Source organism: Salvelinus alpinus, chromosome 23, assembly GCF_045679555.1.
Source record: "Salvelinus alpinus chromosome 23, SLU_Salpinus.1, whole genome shotgun sequence".
NCBI classification, from domain to species: Eukaryota; Metazoa; Chordata; class Actinopteri; order Salmoniformes; family Salmonidae; genus Salvelinus; species Salvelinus alpinus.
Genome location: NC_092108.1, coordinates 33,640,255 through 33,667,595, shown reverse-complemented (window position 1 = coordinate 33,667,595; position 27,341 = coordinate 33,640,255). Strand labels below are relative to the sequence as shown.

The 27,341-nt window shown below is 42.8% G+C and overlaps 1 protein-coding gene across 4 annotated transcripts in view; it reads left to right on the top strand.

Moving 5' to 3' along the window:
• Nucleotides 1-27,341, top strand: part of LOC139550838 (receptor-type tyrosine-protein phosphatase N2-like) — a 144,659-nt gene that overhangs the window by 110,113 nt on the left and 7,205 nt on the right. For all 4 annotated transcript variants that reach the window (XM_071362035.1, XM_071362034.1, XM_071362036.1 and 1 more), the window contains 7 exons: nucleotides 4,161-4,373; nucleotides 9,882-10,067; nucleotides 16,738-16,885; nucleotides 17,334-17,407; nucleotides 22,380-22,457; nucleotides 24,680-24,799; nucleotides 25,170-25,336. In XM_071362035.1, the coding sequence (XP_071218136.1) occupies nucleotides 4,161-4,373; nucleotides 9,882-10,067; nucleotides 16,738-16,885; nucleotides 17,334-17,407; nucleotides 22,380-22,457; nucleotides 24,680-24,799; nucleotides 25,170-25,336 (986 nt within the window). The remainder of the gene's footprint in view (nucleotides 1-4,160; nucleotides 4,374-9,881; nucleotides 10,068-16,737; nucleotides 16,886-17,333; nucleotides 17,408-22,379; nucleotides 22,458-24,679; nucleotides 24,800-25,169; nucleotides 25,337-27,341) is intronic.

Here is a 27,341-nt window from a genome sequence, read left to right as displayed (position 1 = left end):
TTAGACGCCTCTCTCCCCCTGACCTTTATTCAATGATTTAGAATAAGCCAGAGCTGTAGAAATCCATCTGCCTTTTGTCTAAGGTAGCCTCACTAATCTTTCATACCCCCTCACCAAGCCAACCAACATCCCTCAACTCAAGCCCTCTTTCTATGCCTTCTAGTTCACATGCTAGAATTTAAAAACTATAAGGGCTGGATGGGATTTACTTGGAGGGGTCTCTAATTTTATAAGAGAGAAGAAGAGACCTGGGTTTCAATATGACTCCCTGTTAAAATAAAGGTGAAATAAAGGTGAAATAACGGTGAAAATAAATCCATGTTTTTAAGCCCATGGAATTCAAGAGTTTTAGTGACTTTATTTTGTATGTCCCGCTATAGAACAGAATTCAGACCTTGCTTAATTAACAGTTTTCTCTCATCATACTGTAAACCTGTATAACCTATGGATTGTATGAGAAATACACTTGTCTTTTATATGCTGACAATTTTACAGCAATAATACATACATTTGAACAAGTGCATCTGCATACATTCTGCATGGTTTTAAATTCAACAACCCTCAGATCATTAAGTATCCTTTCCCTCTCTTTCTTCAGATTATTGTAGCCTATATACTATTGTTTCTCTCAGGAGAATCAGTGTTATTTTGGGCAGACTCACCTACATCTGATATGTGTTGAAATGAAAAGCTTGACCCCAGAGTGTGCAGCATCCATCCTTGACGGCTATGCTAATGCTTTTCTCCAATGCATGCTGAGGAGGAGCTGTGTATGTCAGATCACGTTTGCCTATGTGAAATTGAAATTTGCAAGTACAATTGCTTCAGGACAGATGGACAATAGACCTCTCGGCATGAAAGGAACTCCCTTCCCCTTTGCTATCTGAGACCATATTTTCAGCTTAATCATAGTATTTTTTTGCATGCATTAAATAGTGTTGAAACAAAATATTTTTGGCCTAAAATTGAGCTAGGCAAGTGTAAGTTAAAAACCCAACAGTAACCTAAGTGATTCATATTATGTAAAACATTAGATATCAGACTACAAATTGTCTTCTTACCACATTGGTTTTCAAGGAAATGTGTGTCGATTTCAGAAAAACTATTTTATACTGATTTGTATTTATTTTTGTATCACTAAACATAATTAAGAAATTAATTTTTGGGGGCATTTCTTTCCATATATAATGGGATTTAATCTTACACCACCCTCTGTGCGTCAAAATGTTGCCATGTCATTTGATTGAAAGTGCTAAGCCTTTGGAGAGAGAGGCGGAAAGGAAGGCCCTGTAGCTGCAATATTGAAGAGAAGATTCTGCCTTTTTGTCTGTCTGGCTAGCCTGCCTGGTAATATCTATTTTATGCTTCCTTTATACTGTCCCAAAGAAAAGGTCAAACATTCTCTTGTTGTGGGATTTGTTTTGTAAATGCGTAAAAAAATGTAGGCCTTCAGATAATAATCACACACACTATACACATATTTACTTCGAACATTCTCCCTCAGCAAGCTTTTTGCTTTTCAATTACTCTATATTTTTTCTATGCCACAGCATCTGGTTCTGTGGTTCTGCACCACAATCAAAATCTTAGCTCCTCATTTTTCATAGATGTGATTTAACGGCAAGCAGTTGAAGTCAGGCTACATTTGTTTGAATCAATAGAGAGGGCAGCATAAGCATCTGTGCAGTGAGGGATGAGTGAACAGTTACAGTTTGGAAACTAAGTATGGCCATTACTATCCAAGCAAGATGCCATGGATCCTTCTCTAGGAAATTTAATTTGACAAAATAATGAAATTCTTATAATATTTTTTTGGGGGGGGGGTGGCGGGGAAGGTCCGTGGAAAAATATATTTTGCAGAAGATTATTGGAATCAAAGCAAGTGTGTCATGTAGTTCAAATGTATTATTAGTGAGTGTCTACAATAAACATTCTGCTCAGTTTATTTTGTAATATTTCTGTAAGATGCATCAGAGCGTTACATAAAAAAAATTCTCTCCCTGAGACTGAGAGAAGGTCAGTGGAAACGCAATGTTTAGAATCTTTTAGAATTTAATCTTTAGGAAATAATATCATATTTTTTTGACTGAGAAATGCTATTTTTCATCATAGCACTGAGAGCCTTAGTGAGACTGATAGAGAGGAGAGTTTCCCACTGTTTCCTTATAACACAATCACATTACCATGCAACCAGGCTTTACAGTAGAGCTTAATGCTCCCAGGCAAATTGGACCCCACAAAGCACTGGGCAAATGTTGTCTCCCTTTGTAGAGCTTTCTGCATCCGTTCTTTTAAGGTGCTGAATACAGCCAGCTATGAATGAAATCAGGGGGAATAGATCTATACCGTTCACTGTAGTGGCGGGGTACCCTGTCTCACAGCCTCACAACACAAGGCATTCCAGAACAATCCTTGTGCAGCATTTAGTGGCCACCCCTTCCCTTCCAACCTTCCACCTCCTAGGGGCTTACATGTCTGTGACAGGCAGGCAGGCCCAAGCAGGGCCCATCTCACCATCTGTGTCCCAAATCACACCCTATTCCCTATACAGTGCACTACTTTGACCAAAGCCCTGGTCAAAAGTAGAGCTCATAGGGAATAGGGTGTGATTTGGGATGCCGTCACAGCCTTTTTTTAACACACATTTCCATTAACTGGGATGCAGACTGGTCCGGCCCTAATCCCTACGACCCCTGGCCTGCCACCGACTGACACACGTTCCACCAATATTTTCTTGCTAGGTCTTTATGATGCAGAGATAAAATGAGCCTGAATTTTAAATGAAGGCCTTGCATTTCTGCAATGTAAGACAAGGTAGAAAATAGAATGTGGCAGGCTGAATACATAGCATAAAATGACTATTAGAACAAGATCATGAATAGCCTAGTCAGGCATTCATAATGGTGTGAGAGAGGGGGGTTGGAAATGCATTTTTTTGTAACACTACAAAGAGGATGTAAAAAATAAGAAGAAAAAAAATTGTTTGCTAATTATTCCTGTCTTGAAGCAAGCAGCAGAGAGTCAAGCCAAGCAGCCAAGCCTTTTTCACTATTTATTTTTGATCATTCTGTAAAAAAAAGGGGAATTGTTGATCTGGTAGTTGGGATTGCAATTTGCAGCTCTCGTCTCTTCACTCGTATTGTTGCTAACATCATTTATGCTGTCTCTAATGAGAGAGAATTATCAGGCTATTGTTGATTCACCCTGGCCGGGGTCTGTGTCCCAAATGGCACCCTATTCCCTATGGGCCCTGGTCACAAAAGTAGTGCACCATAAAGGGAACAGGGTGCCATTTGGGACATACCCCGGGTAGAATGGAACACGACCATTATCCCAGATCACTGGCCTCTGAAATGAACTCCATGTAGCAGTAAGATGGTCTGCTTTTAATGAACAACATAATGAATTTCCCTTCTTTAATATGTTTTAGTACATGTAGTTCTTTTTCCCTATGTAGCCTACTTGGGTATAGGTTTATATGGCGTTTGAATTGAGCACTCTGTGTCTATAGTGGAATTTCTTCCTAGCAATGTACTATGTAAAATGAAGTAGGCTAAATGAATCCTAAAGTATGCTTTAGATACGTGTTTGGCAGTGATTAAATGCTTGACAGGTTGTAGGTACTCGACAAGTCATTGGCTACTCGTCAAATGTCCTACTGTTTGTAATGATGTCATAGGAAAATACAGCAGGAAAACTACTGTGTCAGGTGAAGCTAACAGTGGTTGGGTTAATACATTCTAAATATATGTTATTTTATTCAATATATTCCTTAATAATCTACATTTTTGGGAGTTGATGTGTTCCGTGCACTATTGGACACATATGATGGAACAAAAACACTTGATGATCAGATGTTTTATCTGCAACAATATGAATACTTTAATATGTCCAACCAAAACATGTACAATTGTAGATCACTGGCTTATTGTCTCTAATGCATCAGGAAAATGTGTGAAGTCTGAAAACATAACGTCACCATTATATCATGTGTAATCCTCTCTCTCCCTCTTTCTCCCCCCCCCACCCTCTCTCTCTCTCACTCATCCCTTCCCCTCCCTCCCTCCCTCCCTCCCTCCCTCCCTCCCTCCCTCCCTCCCTCCCTCCCTCCCTCCCTCTCTTTCTCCATCTCTCTCTCTTTCCCTCCCTCTCTCCTACAGAGAAGCCAGATCAGCCAGATTCCCACCAGGTACAGCACGGCCGAGTCCACCAAGTTCCTGATCTTGACGGTGGTGTCTATCCTGTGTATCGTGGCTGTGCTGCTGGCCTCCATCGTGGTCTACTGCCTCCGACACCACTCTCACCACAAGCTCAAGGAGAAGCTCACCAACCTGGGAACAGACACAGGCAGCAATGCTACGTCCACCTATCAAGTAGGAGAACATATATCAGATGTTAGTCAGTCTAGAAACGGTACCCTATCCCTATGGACCTGGTCAAAAGTAGTGCGCTATATAGGAAATAGGGGTTCATTTGGGACACACACCAAAAAAATACAGATAACAATCCAAGTGTATGTTAGATTGTTTTGAGTGTATGTTGTGTACACTTCACAGGAGGCTGGTGAGGGGAGGACGGCTCATATTAATGGCTGGAACGGAGCAAATGGAATGGCATCAAACACATGGTATTTGATACCATTGCAACTATTCTGCTCCAGCCATTACCACGAGACCATCCTCCCCAATTAAGGTGCCACCAACCTCCTGTGTTACACTTGTTTATCTACTTGTGGTTTGTAGTGTAATTTATGTATGTATTTGACATTTTCATTTTTCATTTGTAGAGTAGTGTGCATTTCTTCCATTCCGTTTTGAGTGTTTGGGAATTTGGAAAAACAGGTTTGCGGGTGGCATTGTCTGTCTGTGCTGGTAGTCATTTCAATTCCCCTCTCTAACAGGTGTAATTATCCTACGTCCTGAAAGTCCAGGTGTGAAATTCAATTTATAGAATCCAATATTAAGTGCCTTTTTAAGCAATGAATTAGATAGAAATTTCTGCCACTGACCATTCTCCCTGATCTTTTAAAATGAGAGTGGTCCTGTGAACATTCATTTTAGAATGAGCAGGGCCACAGCCCTTCTCTTTGGTACTTACGTTTTACAGCACTTTAGGTGCTGTCCTCGTCATTCTAATATGTATAAATAATACTAGCTTAGGGTATTCAACTTTAATGTTTCATTCTACTTTCAAATATATTTTATTTGACTGTGACATATTTGGATGTATTTCATATCGACCAACAAGGTGTCTGGATAGTTTAATTAGTCTTAAATATTTTTCATAATCCACTTACTGCTGGGCTCCTGCACATTTCCGCTTAATTGATGTTTACTGGACCTTTACAGACTTTGATTACGAGTCAGTAGCTTTTCCTAAGGCATTTACCACCTTGGCCATGCAACTAAAACCAATGCAAATATTGTGTATTTTGATATTAAGTAATTTCACTAACATACTACACCTGAAATTACAATACAATGCTTTGTTATTATCCCTTTGTTGCTATGTTATACTCTCATAGAAGCTGTGTAGCATCCATCCTAAGGATATATAGAAGGATTCCCTTGACTGAACTGAATGTACGTGTGTGTGTGTGTGTGTGTGTGTGTGTGTGTGTGTGTGTGTGTGTGTGTGTGTGTGTGTGTGTGTGTGTGTGTGTGTGTGTGTGTGTGTGTGTGTGTGTGTGTGTGTGTGTGTGTGTGTGTGTGTGTGTGTGTGTGTGTGTGTGTGTGTGTGTGTGTGTGTGTGTGTGTGTGTGTGTGTGTGTGTGTGTGTGTGTGTGTGTGTGTGTGTGTGTGTGTGCGTGTGCGTGTGTGTGTGTGTGTGTGCGTGCGTGCGTGCGTTGGCCCAGCACAAGGGAGCAGGGGACTCTTTAAAGCTACATGCAATTATACCAGAAGGGTAGCAGCGGGCAGTTTGACGACCGTACTACACACACACATCACTGAGTCACACTTACATTCTCACAACCTCACTGCATGCTAATGACCCAGCCCTGGGTGCGTCTGTCTGCGCCTCTGAGGCCATGGTCACACACACAACATACCCCCACAGTGTACTACCAGCTTATACAGTATATATCACAGAAATCTCTATGCCTTAGGTCTCAGCGTCTCTAAGTTGTCAGCCATATTGTCCTGTGATATGAAAATATGATGTTCAACTGGTTGACACTGAAAGAGAAAAGCTTGATTGACAGGCTGCCTGCTGTCCCTATATTGTGGATGATGCCTGTCTGTCAGCCAGTCTCCAGTCCCCTGGATTTCCAAGAGAAACACGCGAACTGCCTGCCACACTGCTGAACAGTCTACTGAGGTTTATGTTATCCCTCTCTGGCCTTCCGCATCTCTCTCTCTCTCTCTCTCTCTCTCTCTCTCTCTCTCTCTCTCTCTCTCTCTCTCTCTCTCTCTCTCTCTCTCTCTCTCTCTCTCTCTCTCTCTCTCTCTCTCTCTCTCTCTCTCTCTCTCTCTCTCTCTCTCTCCCCCCCCCCCCCCACCACCATATTGAGTTTGTTCGTTTTAGCACATGGGCAAAGCCTAATAAATAACATAAATACAAACTAATATTTAATGTAAATACAACCCATTGTTTAATCTTGTTCCAAGTAGATTTTTCACTTTTGAATTCCCAAATTTCTAATGCAATGAAACCAATTCCCTGTAAATCAAGAAATTAAGTTGGTTAAAAATCATGATATAATGACTCCAAGCACATTCTGTACATAACACTTTTAGATATATTGGCCCCAATATTGGAAATCTAACAGGCTATTTTGTATCCACTGTCACAATAAGCCACGCCTCCAAATATTTTAATAGGCTGCCACCGCTACATTTCCCACACTGCTATAGACGACGGTTTGCCTGACAACATCACAAAAATGATGTGCACGCATTGCAGAGGCAGAAGGCCGTGTGTTTTTATGATTCTGAACAGTCAGATAGCTGCCATGTGGGGAATCGTAGGTTTGTTTCAGTTAGTTGTATATTGTTCTTGATACCATGTCTTGTTTTGAGGTGACTTATGTCACAGCTATGCTAATATATAAAATTCCCAAGCTAGCTAATCAACAACTGTATTGATGTATTGTGCATTTTTTTAAATGTTTTCAATAAACATTTGGTGACTAAATATAGTTTACAACCTTGTCTGTTTTGCCGCCAAAGTTGCACACGCATCAGTTTTGTTGCTAAACAACCCACCCGTGAAAGCAATTAAGAAGCTTTTATTCAATAGAAAAAAATCACATTGATCGGTCAAATTAGTTATTTTATTTCAGACAAGTTGAATAGCATAGGTTGGTCGAACCAAAGCGTAATTTTGGATCATGCCATTCATGCCTTTACAGTGTAGTACACTACATAGGGAATGGGGTTCCATTTGAGATGCTACCATGGACTGGTGTTGGAGGCTCGCTAGTCTCTCAGTGACAGTCAACATAAATGGTACCATAGATCTGTCATGCTACAAAGGGATGCGTGAGATCACGAGCAGCTTTAGTTCCGGGGCTTGGGATTTTCAGCACTGGTTATTTGGAAGAATCACGATTTCGCAGGTGTTAGCATCTTTCGAATTTCAGACGGGGAGGGGACATTTGGCCCAAAGACTTGCCTGTAACTTGCAAAGAGAGAGGGTGGAGCACTTTGTTCCGGTTCTGATCCTCGTTCTAGCTCTTCTCTTAACACGTATGGACCCAGAACTTAATCGAGCTTCTGACCAATTACACAAGACTGGGTTTACCGAGATCAGAAGCTCGCCTACACTGGCCACTCTTCACAGACACTCCCACTGCCCAGGATGGTATATGGTTGCTTCACAAATGGTACCCTATTCCCTATTTAGTGACTCATAGGGCTCTTGTGTCTTTCTGTCTGTGTATTTGAAATCAAATGATAGAAGATAATGATATTATTTTATGTCAGGCCAGACTTTATTTTGTGAGATAGCTTGTGTGTTCTGTATCATCTGAACCAAACGCATTGGAATACATTTCCATCATCTAATCGATTTTTACAAGGTTAACTTTAACAAAAAATCTGTGTTGAATTCCAGATTTTCGTGTGAGAAATATTAGATAACACATTCATAGCTTGTTTTCAAACATCAGTTGAAGGAATGAATAATGTAACATCTGACAACTGTTCCAACGTCTGTCTCAGGCTCACACATCGGAGAACAGATTCATCTATCAATCCAGGGTTTTTGTTTTCAGAATTTCTCCATATCCTGCAATATAACATGGAGCTCAACCATATACAGTATAACAGACTGACACCAGGGGAGCATCCCAAATGGCACCCTATTCCCTACATAGGGCACTACTTTTGACCAGACTCTGACCTACATAGTGCACTACTTTTGACAAGGCTCTGAAAAAAAAAACGTAATACACCATATAGGGAATATGGTGCTATTTGGGACACAGCGCTGTTCATTTCTCCTTGGCCTGGGCAGTGCCATACTAAAGCTATAAATAGGTCTTATTTCATTTAAACCCGACCTTGGTGGAACGTTTTTCTTTTTCCTCCTCGTCTGTTTCATTTGGGGTTTTAGCAGGCAGCTAATTGAAAATCTCAGGGGAGGCCATTTTCATATGGGGCCTTTTTAATTAGGACTGATGGTGGTAACCACCAAGTCCACCCTGTAGAGTTGTTGGAATGTGAATGTTAGAGCCTGCGGTAATGGTGCGGCTGTCTGGCTGTCTGGAATGGGGCTGTAGCAGAGGGATGGGAGAGAGGCCTTTCCTGGTGGCTGCTGGGAAAGACAGACAGACAGACAGACAGACAGACAGACAGACAGACAGACAGACAGACAGACAGACAGACAGATTTTGAAGAATTGAGTGGTTATAAGCTACTCGACTAATCTAATAGCATGTTAATAGATTGGAAATATGCCGGGATGGATTCCTGTATTTTTCTATAATGTGATTCCTGTATTTTTTTGGTATATTTTTCTATCGTGATATTTTATGTACTTAAACTGAAGCAGAGTGGCAGCACACCATGTACTCTTTCCAGTGAATGGTACTGAGGGAATGGGTGCTGGTAAAACAAAGACCGACCTAATTGCCATGGTTATGGCTTGGACAGCCAGTGGATCAATGTCACAGGGAGGATAAGGATAAATAGTGAGATAAGATATCAACTGTAATGAAATTGCTTGTGATGTCACTCACAGCCAGTGTTAATCATTGTTATCGCTCTCCTAATGACTGGAGCATGTGTAGCCAGACGTCCTCTGACATTCGCTAGGCTACATCCCCAGCTGCATTAGATCGCTGCACCCCAACAGATATCCTCATTCAGCCGTGACTGAGAAAAATGATCATTTGAACTCATGGAGTAAATGTTATAACTGTTTCAGTATTACTTAAATATTTCTCGAATAATATTTCAGTATTACTGAAATAGCAGGTTGAACCCATGCTGGAATACAAAAATACTCAAATTTTTCTACAGAAGGCCTTTTGTATAGTAAGCCTTTGGTATTTCGTTGACGCTGATAGTAAGCAAACTGTAAATGTTAACGTGCGCATTATCAAACATTACAATACAGCAGTCAAATCCCCATTGGTTGTGAATGTGCACACACCGAGGTAGTGTATAACAGTGACATAACTTTAGTGACGGCTGCCGTTTCCTTGGAGATGGTCAGTAACAGTAGAACCTCATTCAAGAAGCAGCCTTTGGAATGTCTACATTTGAAACAGCCTAATAATAATCAATGTAATGTATACCATCAGAAACCAAAAGAAAATCCATTGTTTTGTAATGGCAGGTCTTAAGAAACATTAGCATATGAAAAACCTCTATTTCAAAAGAACAGAAGAGCATATTCGTTAGTTAACTTTGTAACTGTGCTTGTGTCCTTCCTAGGAACTGTGTCGTCAGCGGATGTCAGTCAAGCAGCCGGCGGAGCGTCCAGAGCCGATGCACAGTGTGGCGCCCCAGTTCAGCGACGGGGGGCCCATCGTCAGCCCCGCGGCACAAAGCTCCACCTCCTCCTGGTCTGAGGAACCAGTCCACACTAACATGGACATCTCCACTGGTCACATGATCCTGGTAAACATCCGTACCACTACTGACTCACCCTATCACTGTCTGCCTGTGTGTCTCTCTCTCTCTACCTCTCTCCATCTGTCTTTCTTTTTCCATCTCTCTCTCTCTCTCTCTCTCTCTCTCTCTCTCTCTCTCTCTCTCTCTCTCTCTCTCTCTCTCACTCTCTCTCACATTACACCCACATTTCTATGAGCATGCTTCTTCCACGTCTTCTCTAACCACATATTCAAATGTTCATTGATTGTGAATAACTCTGTCTACCATTGTAATTGCAGTGTATATCTGTTCTTCACATAGCTCTATCCACATGCATTACACGCTCCTCACAATATGTGATAGAAGGGCCCTGGGATGTGTTCAATAGGCATGAAGCTCTTAATTGCCCCTGAGATTTACACCAGGAATATATGAGACACACAGACACGCACGCACGCGCACACACACACACCGGTCGGCCCTCTGAATGGAGCAGCAGTGTAAGGTGAGAGACAGCTCTGTGAGCTTCAGTCCCTTGGACAGCTCCCTGGCAACAGATAGTAATGTGTGCTGCTACTCAACTGAGCCCATTTCTACAGATTGGCCAAATTGTTTGTCCCTTCCTCCTACGTACGGCAGTTGAATTATGAGAATGAAGTAAGCCACGAGGCCGTCATTGGAGAGAGACTGTTCACTGTTCATGAGACTGCGGCTGGCTATGGTTGGTTGGTATATATTGGAGCCAGGCCAGGGAAGTGAAAGGAAATGACCCATGAGGCGTGAGCCACGCTTCCCGCACTCCCACCCCCGGCTGTGCCCCACCCCCTTCATCATTCTAAATACCCTGCTTCATCACAATCTGCATGAGATTGGGGGAGGTCCAGGGGCACGCTCCTACTCATCTCTCTTCTTCTGCCATGAATCTCCTCTTCTCCTCTCTTCTCTCCTACCCCCTCTCTCATCTCACTCTTCTCATCGCTCTCTCCTCATCTCTCTCTCCTCTCTCTCCTCATCTCTTCTCTCTTCATCTCTCTCATATTTCTCTCCTCATCTCTCTCTTCTCTCTCTCCTCATCTCTCTCTTCTCATCTTTCTCTCCTCTTCTCTCTCCTCATCTCTCTCTCCTCATCTCTCTCTTCTCTCTCTCCTCATCTTTCTCTTCTCATATCTCTCTCCTCATCTCTCTCTTCTCATCTTTCTCTCCTCTTCTCTCTCCTCATCTCTCTCTTCTCTCTCTCCTCATCTCTCTCTTCTCATATCTCTCTCCTCATCTCTCTCTTCTCATCTTTCTCTCCTCTTCTCTCTCCTCATCTCTCTCCTCATCTCTCTCTTCTCTCTCTCCTCATCTCTCTCTTCTCATATCTCTCTCCTCATCTCTCTCTTCTCATATCTCTCTCCTCTTCTCTCTCCTCATCTCTCTCTCCTCATCACTCTCTTCTCATCTCTCTCTCCTCACTCTCTTCTCATCTCTCTCTCCTCATCGCTCTCATCGCTCTCATCTCTCTCATCTCATCTCTCTCCCCTCATCTCTCTCCCCTCATCTCTCTCCCCTCATCTCTCTCTTCTCATCTCTCTCTTCTCATCTCTCTCTCCTCATCTCTCTCTCCTCTTCTCTCTCTCCTCTTCTCTCTCTTCTCGTCTCTCTCCCCTCATCTCTCTCCCCTCATCTCTCTCTCCTCTCTCTTCTCATCTCTCTCTTCTCATTTCATCTCATCTCTCTCTCCTCTCTCTCCTCATCTCTCTCTCCTCTTCTCTCTCTCCTCTTCTCTCTCTTCTCGTCTCTCTCCCCTCATCTCTCTCCCCTCATCTCTCTCTCCTCTCTCTTCTCATCTCTCTCTTCTCATTTCATCTCATCTCTCTCTCCTCTTCTCTCTCTTCTCATCTCTCTCTCATCTTCAATTAAATTAAATTTGCTTTATTGGCATGACGTAACAATGTACGTATTGCCAAAGCTTACTTTGGATATTTACAATATGAAAATAATAAGAATCAAAATTGTCAAAAATGAACAATAACCAAGGGTCAAAATAACTATACATTAAACAATAACAATAAGCATACAGTAGAAGATATGTGCAGGTTGATTGGTCTGTCAGACACTGTCCCTCATCTTATGGCAGGCAGCAATGTAGTGCGCTGCCAACCCACAGCTCTCTGCGTCCTCCCCCAACAGGACTGGTAGCCTACTCTCATCAGAGAGGTCTTTGAAACCTTGAATAAGGATTTCAAATTTGGGGAAATGACACTCTCTAATTGTTTTATATTTTTTACATTTTGTCAGGAAATGCAGCTCTGTCTCAGGTTCTGCTGTTGTGCAGTGGTTGCACAGCCTTTCCTCTACAGGGAGCCAGGTTTTCCTGTGTCTACCCTTCTCAATGGCAAGGCTGTGCTCACTGAGCCTGTACTTTCAAGGTTTTTCTAAGGTTTAGATCAGTAACCATGGTCTAATAGTTAGCCATGGTGTACTGTCCATTTAGGGCCAGATAGCACTGCATTTTGCTTTGTGCTTGTGTTTCCCAATAAGCAATGTAGTTTTGTTTTGATTGTGTTGTAATTTGGTTTATCCTGATTGATTGGATGTTCTGGTCCTGATGCTTCAGTGTGTTAGTAGAACAGGTTTGTGAACTCAGCCCCAGGACCAGCACTTGACATTGCAGGGTTTGGTAATGATATGAGAGAGGGTCACCGTATTTTAGATGTTTCCCAAACTTAATTGCTATTTTTTGAGATTTTATTTATTACTCTTCTCATCTTACTCTCCTCATCTATCTTATCTCTCTCCTCCTCTCTCTCTCCTCTTCTCTCTCCACTCTTCTCCTTCAACTTTCCTCTTTCATCTCTCCCCTCTCTCTTCTATCCTCTTTCATCTCCCCCTCTCTCTCTCCTCTCTTCTATCCTCTTTCATCTCCCCCTCTCTCTCTCCTCTCTTCTATCCTCTTTCATCTCTCCCCTCTCTCTCTCCTCTCTTCTATCCTCTTTCATCTCTCTCATCTCTTCCATCCTCCTTCATCTCTCTCCTCTCTTCTCTCCTCTCTTCTATCCTCTTTCATCTCTCCCCCTCTCTCTCTCCTCTCTTCTATCCTCTTTCATCTCCCCCTCTCTCTCTCCTCTCTTCTATCCTCTTTCATATCTCCCCTCTCTCTCTCCTCTCTTCTATCCTCTTTCATCTCTCTCATCTCTTCCATCCTCCTTCATCTCTCTCCTCTCTTCTCTCCTCTCTTCTATCCTCTTTCATCTCCCCCTCTCTCTCTCTCCTCTCTTCTATCCTCCTTCATCTCTCCCTCTTCTCTCCTCTCTTCTATCCTCTTTCATCTCTCCCCTCTCTCTCTCCTCTCTTCTATCCTCTTTCATCTCTCTCATCTCTTCCATCCTCCTTCATCTCTCTCCTCTCTTCTCTCCTCTCTTCTATCCTCTTTCATCTCTCCCCTCTCTCTCTCCTCTCTTCTATCCTCTTTCATCTCTCTCATCTCTTCCATCCTCCTTCATCTCTCTCCTCTCTTCTCTCCTCTCTTCTTTCCTCTTCCAACTCTCCCCTCTCTCTCTCATCTCTTCCATCCTCCTTCATCTCTCTCCTCTCTTCTCTCCTCTCTTCTATCCTATTTCATCTCTCCCCTCTCTCTCTCCTCTCTTCCGTCCTATTTCTCCCACCCTCAACAACAACAACTGTTACTGTGATCCATCTGCCAGTAAAATAATGCCAACTTTTTGATTGAGTGGTGTTGATGTTTCCCTCTTCTGTTCTTTTCCTATGTTCTGGGCTCTTTCTGAAAAGTGACTGTTAATCTAGCCACAGTGAATGTTCTGAGTAGTTTCCTCTGTCATATTATATGACCAGTCAGACCTGAACAACCATCTGAGGAGGGCTCATATTAAGTTATCACAGACAGTGCAGAGAGGCAAACATGTCGTCAGTACCAGCAGTCCAAGCTTCACACTTACGCTACAGTACGTTGTAGAATGATTCAAATTCTGGGGTTCAGAAAAAAACCTGATTGCTTACTAGGTTTATTCACCTCAAAGTAATTGCCTGTAATGCTTCAAATCCCACTCTATCATGATACCCGACTGATTTGTATTAGAGAATTGCCTTGCACCATCTTATCTATGTTAATGTATTACTTTGTCCCATGGTACTTGTTCAGAATCTGACTTCATACAGAGACTTGGCTGTGTCTTAAGCAGATGAACATACTCTATATATAAAGCACATTATCTTGTCTTTTGTTGCTGGCCCAGTAATTGTTCTAGATTATACTGCGTGGAGTCTATAGAGATTAGGGATTTGCGAAGCTGCCGAGTGGGAAGTTATTTAGAAGATAGCTGAGTATGTTACGTGAGGGTGTGTGGGTGTGGTGTAATTTGGAGTGTTGATTTACACCACCATTTTGCAGGCACAACGTGCCAAATATGAAGAAATATGCTGTTTAATCACTTTAATACAGGACAGGGAGCGTTCATGCTGGAAAGCACCATGTGTTCAGGAGTAAAATGTCTTAATCTTCCATGATACCCGCTATTCCATGGTTGAGTCCCAAATGGCATCCCATTCCCTTTGTCATGCACTCCTTTTGATGGGCCCCTGTTCGAAAGTAGTGAATAGGAAATAGGGTGCTGTTTGGGACGCATCCCATACGAGCTTAAACCAGTACGAAGAAAAGTGGCCTTATTATAATGGTGTTGTTAGCGTCATGTGATGCTGCAGCTTCCTCACCGTAGTTTGTGATGCTGCAGTTGTACACAGTTGTTCCCGTCCCTTTCCTGGCACCTCTGTGTCTGCGTCCCAAACGGCACCCTATTCCCTACGTAGTGCACTCCTTTTGATGGCCATACGGTGCCACTTGTGACACATCCAGTCGGTGTAAAACCAAGCAGCTCCTATGTGCACGTGTCCTCTCACCCAGGTGCTCTAGTCTAGTTCATTACGAGGCTCTAGCCCTGCCACGACGTCATCGACGGCCCTGAGCTGAGCGCTAGCTCCTCATCGAGCGTTATTTCATTCTGATTTTATTGAGCACCTTTTGGCAGCTGTAAACCCAGCAGTAAGGGGATTAGCCAGTGTTTGCCTGACACATGGTGATCTCAGCACCTCCTGATTGGATTGCAATAATCCCTTTACACAGTACAAAACCCCATTACTCTGGCATTAACGCAGAGGAGAGTGTGGCTGTCTGATGCCCTGGGAGGGCTGGTGGAGTGGTATGGATGGAGGGGTAGAGGTGGAGGGGGTGAGGTTATCCGGGTAGGGTAACAGTGCAGGATGAAGGTGCTATTCGATAAGGGGGTAAATCAAGGAAGGGTCATGGATTCATGGCCTGCTAAAATATTGAGCCTGTTTCCCAGACTGTGTTCGGTGTGTCAGCACATAGTGTAATATGTATTGATATGATATGGAGGCCGGGACATATTGGGATAGCGTGGGCAGGGATTAAAGTAGCATTGTTAAATGGTGTGTGTGTGTGTGTGTGTGTGTGTGTGTGTGTGTGTGTGTGTGTGTGTGTGTGTGTGTGTGTGTGTGTGTGTGTGTGTGTGTGTGTGTGTGTGTGTGTGTGTGTGTGTGTGTGTGTGTGTGTGTGTGTGTGTGTGTGTGGTGAACCTAGTGCTGATCATCCCTGTACGCTGCGTTAAGGAGCTTCGCTTTTTCAATCACAGTGAGGAGGATCCAGTCAAGGGTGAGTCCCAAATGGCACCCTATTCCCTAACACCATAAGGTGCGCTATTTGGGACGCAGATAAGATATCTGTCCAGGACAGATTCTATTTCAACAAATACCCCATATATCCTGTTAGGAGAAAGTCCATTAAGCCTCTCTAAGTACTCACCATGAATCTAGATGATGTTCTCCCCATTGTAATCTTATGTTATTAATAGAATGACATTAGGGCTGTCTCAAATGGCACCCTATTCCTTATATAGTGCACTACTTTTGTCTTGACCAGATCACTATGGGTAGTATGGTAGTAGTGTACTACGTAGGGAATAGTGTGCCATTTGGGGCGTAGCCTTTTATTTTGTGTTAAAGAGATATTTCTGGTGAGTGTTAGATACTTGTTTGTCTATGGACCCTGGATCATCAGTGATGTCCAACAACCATCTCAGCCCAACTGTCCTCTTCCAACAGAGAGGAACAATAGCTTGTCTACCCTGATGGCCCCAGTGCTGAAACATTCTATGTTTCACATTTAGCTTTGACAATCTCATTAGCTGCAGTTAATCAAAGTCAGTGCTCCTGACTTAATTATGAATAGAGTAGGAGAGGTAATGGTCTTGGTTGAATGGCTTGTCATTTAGAGGAAACTATTCCTGTTCTTGACTAGGACTAGGACCACGTAGAGACCATAAATAAATGGGAGGAGGTTGGGTTATGAGCTCACTTCTCCTCTAATAAAGACACACACATATAGGAATCAAATGCCACAAAACATTTGCATTACTAGTATTAATATAATGTCTACAATAAAATGCTCCTGCTGAATTAAGAATAGTCTATTTCAAGTCTCCTTATTGTGTCTACATCTTGCTTTTCATTACTTCTTCTTGGCCTGGTTGTTATTGACTAAGCCAAAATGAATTTAAAATAAATCTTCTCTTCCCTCCCTAGTCTTACATTGTGGAGGAATACACACCAACTGATAAACAACATGGGTACAACTATAGTTATTTCATCCGTATTGAATCCATATATTTTCTGTCCTCCCTAGTTTTACATGGAGGACCACCTGAAAAACCAAAATCGTCTGGAGAAGGAGTGGGAGGCTCTGTGTGCGTACCAGGCTGAGCCCAACGCCTCGACTACAGGCCTGGGGGCCGGGAACACAAAGAAGAACCGCTTCAATGCTGTGGTGGCCTGTGAGTTATTTTTCTCTTCTTTTAAAAGAGTGGGGCGGTCCCACTCCTTCCATGCTCTTCCATGTTTATTGGATAGAAAGGTAGAACAGTGTGTGCTGAAGCAGTGAATGGGATTTGAACCCATGCTCACAGCGGTATAGAGAGCAGTTCTCCTGCTCTCCAGACCTAAGACAGCTTTACCTTCATCTTGCACTTTGATTTGTCCCTGCATTATAGGTGACTGACCTCTGAGTTAAAATACTGTCTTAAAAGGCTGTTAGATATCATGTTACTGTCAATTGCACCCATCTGAGACTACTTTATATGATATATGGAGCAGGTTTCTTTTAGGTTTCAGTGATGAGGTTATGTTTGAGGATGTTTTGATTATTTCAGTATTCCTGCACTTGAAACACACTGCAGGCAGGCCGGGTGGGGGGCTGCAATAATTCCTCCATTCATATTTCAGATGATCACTCAAGAATAACCTTGAAGGTTGAAAACAGCCAAGGCAATTCAGATTACATCAATGCCAGCCCAATTGTAAGTGTATTTTCTGCTTTATACTGAGGGTGTGGCGTGCTGTACTGACAGCCCAACAGGGATTTAGAATGAACAAAAGCAAAGCAGTGTTTTACAATATAATATTTGATGCAACGGTTGCTTAGCTTTACTAAGATGCTTTGTATTGCTTATACACGCTGCGTTTCATGCATTGTATATTCATTATTTTTTCAATAAAAAATCTAATAAGGTGTGAATATTCACATGGGGAATGTTTGGGAAAGGGTACTATGAATGGTTCACCCTATTCATCATTGAAAGCACAGTTGATGTGTAAAGAACTGAGGTATTACTATTATTCACCTTGAATGACGCTGATGTTGGTGTATGTGTTGTTGTTTACTGTTTGGCACGACTATTTTGGGGGGGTTTTGATGTTGCATATGCACACTAAGTGTACTAAACATTAGGAACACCTTCCTGAGTTGCCCCCCCCCCCTTTTGCCCTCAGAACAGCCTAATTTTGTCAGGGCATGTGTTCCACAGGCATGCTGGCCCACACTAAATGTACAGTATATTCAGGTTTAGTTGATTACACATCGGCAGCTAAAAGCTGAATTGCAGTACCCAGCATAAACAAGCAAATACATACAGTAAGAAGTAAATCAGGATGAGGAGTGAAACATTTATTTCCATCAGGCTTATTTAACTTTTCCTGTTGGAAAACATCCAGAGTATAGGCCTAAATACAGTATTTTACACCTGCTTAAGTATCAAAAAATTATGTTTTGAGCAAAATAGTGTTCTGTAACTCAACTGTGAATGTCCAATGACCAAACATTTGTAAGAGAATGAGGGAAATAAGAACCATGTGAATTCAGTAACTGAGCATACCCATTTGAAAACGGTTGTAAAAAAACAACCTGGAGGCCGATCCAGAAGCATCCCATTAAAAGAAGCAGGAACACTATGCATTTCAAATCCAGGGTATGCGTCCCAAATGGCACCTTATTCCCTTCATAGGGCACTTCTTTTGGCCAGGGCCCATAGGGATCTGGTCAAAAGTAGTGCACTATGTAAGGAATCGGGTTTCATTTGGGAGGCATCCCAGGCTTCGTCACACCAAGGTGCCAGGATGTGACTCACAACTAAACAGAAGAACCTTTTCCAAACACCGACCGACTGACAAGCATGATGGGTACAACCAGTTATACAGAAATACCTCTGCTTCTGGCAATTTGATTTCCTCACTCGCCCACACGCACAGCATTGTTGTTGGCGCTCAGGAGAATGTTTGTCTGCAAAGTAACACTGTGAATCTTAAAGCAAAACTTAAAACAATATTATTATAAGAATTGTGTAACTGCCTTGTGATGGGAGCATAAAGAGCTTGTTATTACTTCTCTCTGCTGTAGGATCTCTGGTTTCAAGCTAATTCCTCCTGAACTATTATTGCATGGCTTTGTTTTGAAGATATTACAGTACAGTGCTCCTGTTGGTTTTAAGTTGAAGTGTATGTCGAGTTTCTAAGGATGCTCTAGCTAGTCTTATGGACTCTCGCTTTCAGATCCTAACTACTAGTCCCTCACAATACATGGGGAACAAAACATCTGAGTCTGCCTCTCTCAATCCCATTGAATACCTTTTGAAACACCTCTGAAATGAGGCCCAGAACCCCAGCGAATCACCTGATAAGCCTCGGTCCCCCATGGTGCGTTGGTGACAGACAGACAGAGACAGAGCAGTGCTCTGCAATAACCGCCACCGACAGCCACCGGCCAGAAGGGAAGAAAGGCTGATAATTACAGCAACACAGACCCTGGCTGAGCAGAACAAAACAGCCATGATTACGCCTGTCGCGTTGCTGCTTGCTCCTCATTAGGTCCCAATAAGGACTAATCTCTCTCTCTCTCTCTCTCTCTCTCTCTCTCTCTCTCTCTCTCTCTCTCTCTCTCTCTCTCTCTCTCTCTCTCTCTCTCTCTCTCTCTCTCTCTCTCTCTTTCGCTCTGTATCTCTCTCTCTATATATATATATATATCTGTGTATATATATATTTCTCTCTCTCTATATATATATATAGATATAGATATATAGATATTTATATATATAGATATATATATATTTATATATAGATATATAGATACAGAAATAAATATTTATCTCTGTCTCTCTCCAAACTGGGTTCCTGGAAACCCATCAACAGCATCAGCCCCTCAGCCTACTGACGGCTGAATGGAGGAAACACACTCCAGAATGTCATTAGCACCAACTCTCAGTTGGGAGACAGCAGACACTTGGATGTGTGTGAGAGAGAGAGAGAGAAATTAGAGAGAGAAAAAGAGAGAACAACAGAGAGAGTGAGAGCGACAGAGAGGGAGCTAGAGAAAGAGAGAGAGAGAATGAGAGAGGGAGGGAGAAGAGAGACGTACACTAAGAATGCGTACACTCAGTCTTCCTCCCCCTCCCTCTCTCCCTCACTCTCTTTCTCCTCCCCCTCCCTCTCTCCTCCCTCTCCCTCCCTCCCTCACTCTCTTTCTCCTCCCTCTCCCTCTCTCCCTCACTCTCTTTCTCCTCCCCCTCCATCTCTCCTCCCTCTCCCTCTCTCCCTCACTCTCTTTCTCCTCCCCCTCCCTCTCTCCCTCACTCTCTTTCTCCTCCCTCTCCCTCTCTCCCTCACTCTCTTTCTCCTCCCCCTCCCTCTCTCCCTCACTCTCTTTCTCCTCCCCCTCCATCTCTCCTCCCTCTCCCTCCCTCCCTCACTCTCTTTCTCCTCCCTCTCCCTCTCTCCCTCACTCTCTTTCTCCTCCCCCTCCCTCTCTCCTCCCTCTCCCTCTCTCCCTCACTCTCTTTCTCCTCCCTCTCCCTCTCTCCCTCACTCTCTTTCTCCTCCCCCTCCCTCTCTCCCTCACTCTCTTTCTCCTCCCCCTCCATCTCTCCTCCCTCTCCCTCTCTCCCTCACTCTCTTTCTCCTCCCTCTCCCTCTCTCCCTCACTCTCTTTCTCCTCCCCCTCCCTCTCTCCCTCACTCTCTATCTCCTCCCCCTCCCTCTCTCCTCCCTCTCCCTCTCTCCCTCACTCTCTTTCTCCTCCCTCTCCCTCTCTCCCTCACTCTCTTTCTCCTCCCTCTCCCTCTCTCCCGCACTCTCTTTCTCCTCCCCCTCCCTCTCTCCCGCACTCTCTTTCTCCTCCCCCTCCATCTCTCTCTCTCACTCTCTTTCTCCTCCCCCTCCCTCTCTCCCGCACACTCTTTCTCCTCCCCCCTCTCTTTCTCCTCCCCCTCCCTCTCTTTCTCCTCCCCCTCCCTCTCTCCCTCACTCTCTTTCTCCTCTCCCTCCCTCTCTCCATCACTCTCTTTCTCTCTCCTTCCCCTCACTCTCTATCTTTCTCTCTGTGCTGAGTGTTCTGAGAGACTTTACACTGAGCCTCCGTATTGAGTCTATTTTAAAATGTTATATTTAACCTTTATTTATCTTGGCAAGTCAGTTAAGAACAAATTCTTATTTACCAAGGACACAGTCAGTTTCTATGTTGCATCAGATACTCCCCAAGGGTATTGCGGACGTTAGTTCTTCTTAGCAATGAGTCTGGATCTGAGGACCTCCCCAACGATTTCTAGGATGGAAATACATTCTAGATCGTCTGATTGGTCCCAAGTGACGTTTTGAAAATTGGTCATTGGTTTTGATACTCTAATTGGTTAGAGATGTTCCAATCATGGATAACTTTGTTTTGTACAACACCCCTCATTTTGACGTCACCACAAACAACTTCAATGATGGCAGTCTCAAACTGAAGTATGTAGCGAATGACAGCAACGGAAGAATTCTGTTTGAGTCGTCAAGCAAGGATATTGCATAAAACAGTAGACGTTTGTTGTATTTCTTTATTACATTTTTTTTAAAGGCCAAAGCTAAAATGTTTGACTCCTTGTTAGCATTTGTCATCATTGACAATTATATAAAATGACTTAAAAGCACTTTACCATTTACAGCCCGTCTATTCTCCTCCATCCTTCAACAAATGCACTTTGCCGTGACAGTTTTTCCGCTTTAATTGAAATTCAAACATCTAGCTAGTTAATACTGTTCTTTTCTTCCCCCAGTTAATAAATTAAAGTTAAAAGTGTAATCTTCTGTGCAAACCCGAGTTCATTTAAAACATTTTATTATTTCAGTTCATAAAGCAACAGAATACTATTAAAGACCATTTTGTGTGTTCAAGCCTTTGAATTATCTGTCTTCTCCCATAATTGCTTCCAGCTAAATTGGCCTATCCAATTATTACATTTTCCATACAATTTGCATGGTAATAGGTATGACTGTCACTTACCTATTCTCGCATTCGCCCCACGTTTCTGGCCCACGCTTCTTTTCAATTTTCTTCGCACTCCAAGTTTGCGAGAGTTCAGCAGCCTTGTTGATTTAAGCACCGTAGAAGAAGAAAAGACGTCATTTGGATTTTAGATTCATAGAAAGGAGTTCGTCCACAAACATTTGGTTAACCAGGGTGAATGGTTTTGCACCCTGCGTTAGCCCAATAGAGACCTTGAACGCTTCACTGGCCATCAAGACTATTTCTTTGGAAGGGCAGAGCAGGCAGCAATGCTCTGATTGTCCTTGTTCTACAGCCATTGTGGATGTTACTTTAAATCAGCCTTATGCTAAAATTGCTCTTACAGATTGTGAAATTGCCTTTTACAATGTGATAATGATTCTGTGAAGTTTTTATTGGACCCGATAGTGTTGTTTCATTATGATTTAGTTTTACGTTTTGATTTGATCTATTTTTCGATGAGACCCAGTCTAAGATTATTATTCTTTCTCAAAGCACCTACGAGGGTAAACTTTGTGGTCCTGTACTTTATCAATAATTAAGTAATAACCTTTCTCTTCATCTCTCTCTCTCTCTCTCTCTCTCTCTCTCTCTCTCTCTCTCTCTCTCTCTCTCTCTCTCTCTCTCTCACTCTCACTCTCACTCTCACTCTCACTCTCACTCTCTTTCTCTCTCCCCAGATGGACCACGACCCACGGAACCCAGCCTACATCGCTACTCAAGGCCCTCTTCCCTCCACGGTGTCTGATTTCTGGCAGGTACACTCCTCTCTCTCATAAAATCAATATCTTCTCCAGTCTTTAACAAGAAGGGAACCGTGTTATTAGCAGTGTAATTCAAACTGGAGACAAGTGCTTTTTGTAGACGCCATAGCCTCCATATATACCGCTACACAATCTAGTTGCAAATGATAATCAAATATCAGTATCCATTATACATACAGATAGACCTGGTTGTGTCAGGCTAGGAGAGAAAGGGAGGTCGTCTTGAATTAGATTTGATTATTTCATGCAATCGATAAAGTGGTACATTATTATTCTACTTCTCTGATAATGGCACTATGTATGTAGGGAATAGGGCGCCATTTGGGATGCATCTTCTGTCACCAGTATGCTACTTGAATTGTGCTACTGAGTGGAGGGAATGCCTGGCCCAGCATGAGGACAACTGAAGTATGTGCCTCCCCCTGTCCCCCCCTCTCTGCCTAATCCCTGTTGGAGAGGGGGGATGGAGGCTCTCTCTCTCTCTCTCTCTCCTCTCCTCACTAATCTTCTCCCTCTTGTCCATTCACTGGCCCTCTCCACACAGGATGCAGCTCTCTCTCTTCTTCACCTCTCTTTAGCTCTCTCCCCTCTCCGCCTCCCCCTCCTCCGCTCTCTCTCCTCCTTCCCCCCCCCACCCCCCCTCTCCTTCCCCCCTCTCCTCCCCCTCCTCTCGCTCTCTCGCTCCCTCCTTCCCCCCTCTCTCTCTCGCTCTCGCTCTCTCTCCTCAACACCCTTTCTCTCCCCCGTCTCTTTCCCCCTCTCCCATAGTCATTAAGGCGACTCAGAGTTCAGAGAGCTTCCATATTCAGGCTTTAACTGAAGGGTATTTTTTTAAGTGTCCATTCCAGAAGAATGATGTTCTACAATCATCAAGGGCTGGTTTCCCGGACACAGATTAAGACTAGTCCTAGACTAAGAAGCACTTTCAATGGAGAATCAAGTAATAGCCTTGATGTAACTTCACATTTATTCAGGACCATTATAACTGTAGTTATTGGGAGGGTTGTTCAATGGGCTTAAAGCGGCAATCAGCAGTTGAAACAATAACAAAACGTACTCCCAGCCCCTGTTGTGGTATAACAAATTGAGGGATGGGGCTGGAGAAATGTTAACAGTCTCAAATTCATCAACAGACCTATGGATGCAAGGACTGACCATCCATGACATCACAATGTAGTTTTAACCATGTTTTGAAGCTATATAGGGCTTGTTTACATTTACTTTGTTGACAAACATTGGAGTAAAACAGGCTTATATTTTGGGTTCTGATGGGGTACAACAGTTTAAATACAATCGTCAGGCATTTAGAAGTTATATTCTTCTAGAATCAATGGGTACACACAGTATACGTTATTCAGTTATAAGTTCTAAACTGGATGTAGCAACTGCTGATGGCCCCTTTAAGAGGATCTACTTTCATTAGTATCTTTATTATTAAATGTTGAGCCATAGGTGAAAGCATCCTGGTAATCTGATGACTGTAACAATAATGTTTTATTAGCTCCATTAACCTGCCTGCTGTTTTTCTATCCTGCCAATGGCTCTCTGGAGCCTATCTAGTTTCTGGCCAACGGCAAATAAACTGGCTCTATGTCAGCGGGAAAAATACACCTACACAGACAGTCCTAGTTCTGGAACGACACAATAGGGAGAGGGACTGTCTCAATAACGATAATGTATTCATTTGTTAAGGGACAGATACAATTAAAACATTGACAGTCAGATGCACTGTACCGTCATGCTTTAGTGTGGGCTAATTTGCACTGTCAACCCCCCTAGATATGTAGCTGTTTTTTATTTTTTACCAAACTGTTTTAATATTGTTAAAGTTTTGACAAATGCAACCATTTCGAGGACTTTAATAAATTCACAGCGACAGCGAACAGTGTTTTTACCAATTGTCTTTTGGAAAGTAGATGATACTGTAATTTAGATGCAGACGACTCAATAAGATGAATGAGCGGATTATAATGAACTATTTTAATCAAGCGTTTTATTCCAAAGAAATTGAGAACAATAAATATTCTTGTTTGTGTTGTTTTGTCTGTTTCCTGTGACACAAGTGAATGGGCTCCTACATAAAAGGGGGTTCAAAGTGTGTGTGAGAGCGTCTGAATGGAGTAGCGTGAGTGAGAGGCGGGTGTGTAGGCATGTCACGAGGCAATTATCTGGCGTTGCGTGTGACAAAATGGCGGTTCTCTGTCTTTTGTGTGCAGATGGTGTGGGAGAACGGCTGTGTGGTCATTGTCATGCTGACGCCCCTCACTGAGAGCGGAGTCAAACAGTGCTACCACTACTGGCCTGACGAGGGGTCTAACCTTTACCACATCTATGAGGTACGAGGCCGGGCTATCCAATGTCGGCTGTTTGATCAAATAGACCATTTTTACATTATTCTAGTTGTGTGTGTTGTCTGTTCTCAATTGAAATATGGTTATAGTCGTTTTGATTTTTAAAATGCATGCGCTTGTGTAGCAGAGTAATTCAGCAGAATTTATTTTGTAAATGGACTCACTTTTAATTGTATTAATCTGTTTAATATAATTTAATACAGTAATACGAACTTTCTATAAGGTGCACTACATGTTTAAAATCTAGTGCACTTATAATGGCATGCATAAGTGTGTTTTCAGAGATAACTCTGACCATAGAATTCGACCATGTGAACTCATTCTACTTCTCTGATATCACTTCCTCTTTTTGTAGGTTAACCTGGTGTCGGAGCACATCTGGTGTGATGACTTCCTGGTTCGTAGTTTCTACCTGAAGAACATGCAGACCAACGAGACGCGCACCGTCACGCAGTTCCACTTCCTCACCTGGCTCAACCAGAACGTCCCTGAGTCCAGCAGGACACTCCTGGACTTCCGCAGGTAGGAGTTCCTAGAGTCAGGGCTATCCTCACCACTATCAAAAATTGCAAAAATCCGGAGAACTTTCCCAAAATGCCCAGATTTTCCAGAAAGCCTGAAGGAATCTGGGGAAAGTTTCCAGGAGATTTTGGGGAAAGATACCAGATTTTTGCAACCATATTATTGTCAGATTAATATGGTATCAATAAGGTATTTTGTGGTATTAAACTTCTGGTTCCCTTTTAATATTCTCTCTTATTTTCCTCCCACTTTACGTGCCAGTCCCGTATAGTACTATCACTACTATGACTCAGTAATCTCTTTATTGCTAGCCCTGCCGCTCTCTAAGGTCCACCGAGGAAACTTTCACATAACAGAACAGGTCTGAGTAGTGTGATGTTATATAGCCTGGTGTTATTGTATTTGTGGTCCACACTCATGAGGTGAGATCTTCTGGGGAAAGACAAGGGCCAGGATATGTGGTCAAAGAAAATATACTGCCATCGAACCACCAACTGTGGTGAGTGTAGAAATATTGTCTTTTATCACGGGTGAAGGAATGGTGAGGGAAAATAATGAGTTATCGCTCAATTTCTTATCGCATGCTATTGCAGTAACACTTGAATCTGAATATTGGTTTGTGGTTTCGACATAATTTATCACACTTGAGGGTTCGAGAACATAAACTGCTAGCTAATTCCTCTCTCTGTATGCCGGCATGTATTTAATTAACATGATTTACTTCTGATTGAGCAGCACACTCTTTTTTTCAGTTTCTTAGCTACCTACCTGTTTTGGTTTGGTTATTCCTTCTGTTATTTTGCCAGCTAATTAGCGGTTGCCAGTGTCATTTTTGTGATGTTGCAGCTAGTAATATGAGCCCAGTTGCATAGTCACAAAAGTGATCATTGGAAACTGTGACTCTGCAACCAGGGGCCTTGCGGAACCCCCCTCCCTCTCCTCTCTCTCCTCAGCCTCTCCTCTCTCTAACGACCTCTCACCTTTTGCTTGCTCATGATTTGCTTGACTTCCTCTGACTGATACTCTCTATAAGCTTAACTTCTCTAAGGATCGCCTCCCTCCTTTGAATTCCCCCACTACTCCCCCAACCAACCCCCCATTGGTGATCTGCTGTTGTCCTATGGTAACTTGGTTCATGGTGGGATCTGTGGGATCGGGACTTCTGAATTGTGAAAAAAATTGGTTTGTTGCGTAACATTTTCTGTCAATTTACTTTTGATCGATGAAGGAATACTATTAATTTAAATCCAATTTATTAAAGCGATTATCATTGGGGATTATAGCGAGAGCATGAAACAAATCCTCGGCTTAAGTAGTCAGTTTCCTGCCCCATGTAAATGTATAAGTACTGTAGTATACATGCAGATGGAAGTTGAATTCTTATTTAGTTCTATACGTTTCAGTAAGATCATTAGCCTACTTAGTGTACTTTTAAGGGAGTAAGTGCCCCCCTAAACCCCACCACCGATACCCCTTCAACATTGTAGTTCTTGCGCTCCATGATCAAAAGATCTGGTCCAGCATAATTCACCCCCACAACAACAGCTAGTTAACAATGTGAGGGCTGCTGTACGGTGCTGCTGGCAGGAGTGTGTCTCCTTCTTTCGCGACTGTGTAATGTCTTTAATTGTACAAGGTTAATGCACGGCAGTCACAGGGGCTGAGTCTCAAATGGCACCCTATGCCCTATATAGTGCACTACTTTTGATCAGAGCCCTGGTCAAAATTAGTGCACTAAATAGGGAATAGGGTGCCATTTGGGATGTAGACAGGCATTTTACCCAGCAGCCATCACACCTCATTACCGCAATCCAATATATCACCACTGCAATGGCATATCTTCATTAAGTCAGTCTATTAATTATGATTGTGAAATGTGGATTTATTATTTAAATGTTTTTGATTGACAGGGGATGTATCTTTCCTCCATAGTATCATTATAATATTTTACCTTGATGTAGACTTGTTCTTGATATACAGAAATGCATTTCTATCGGGTCATTAT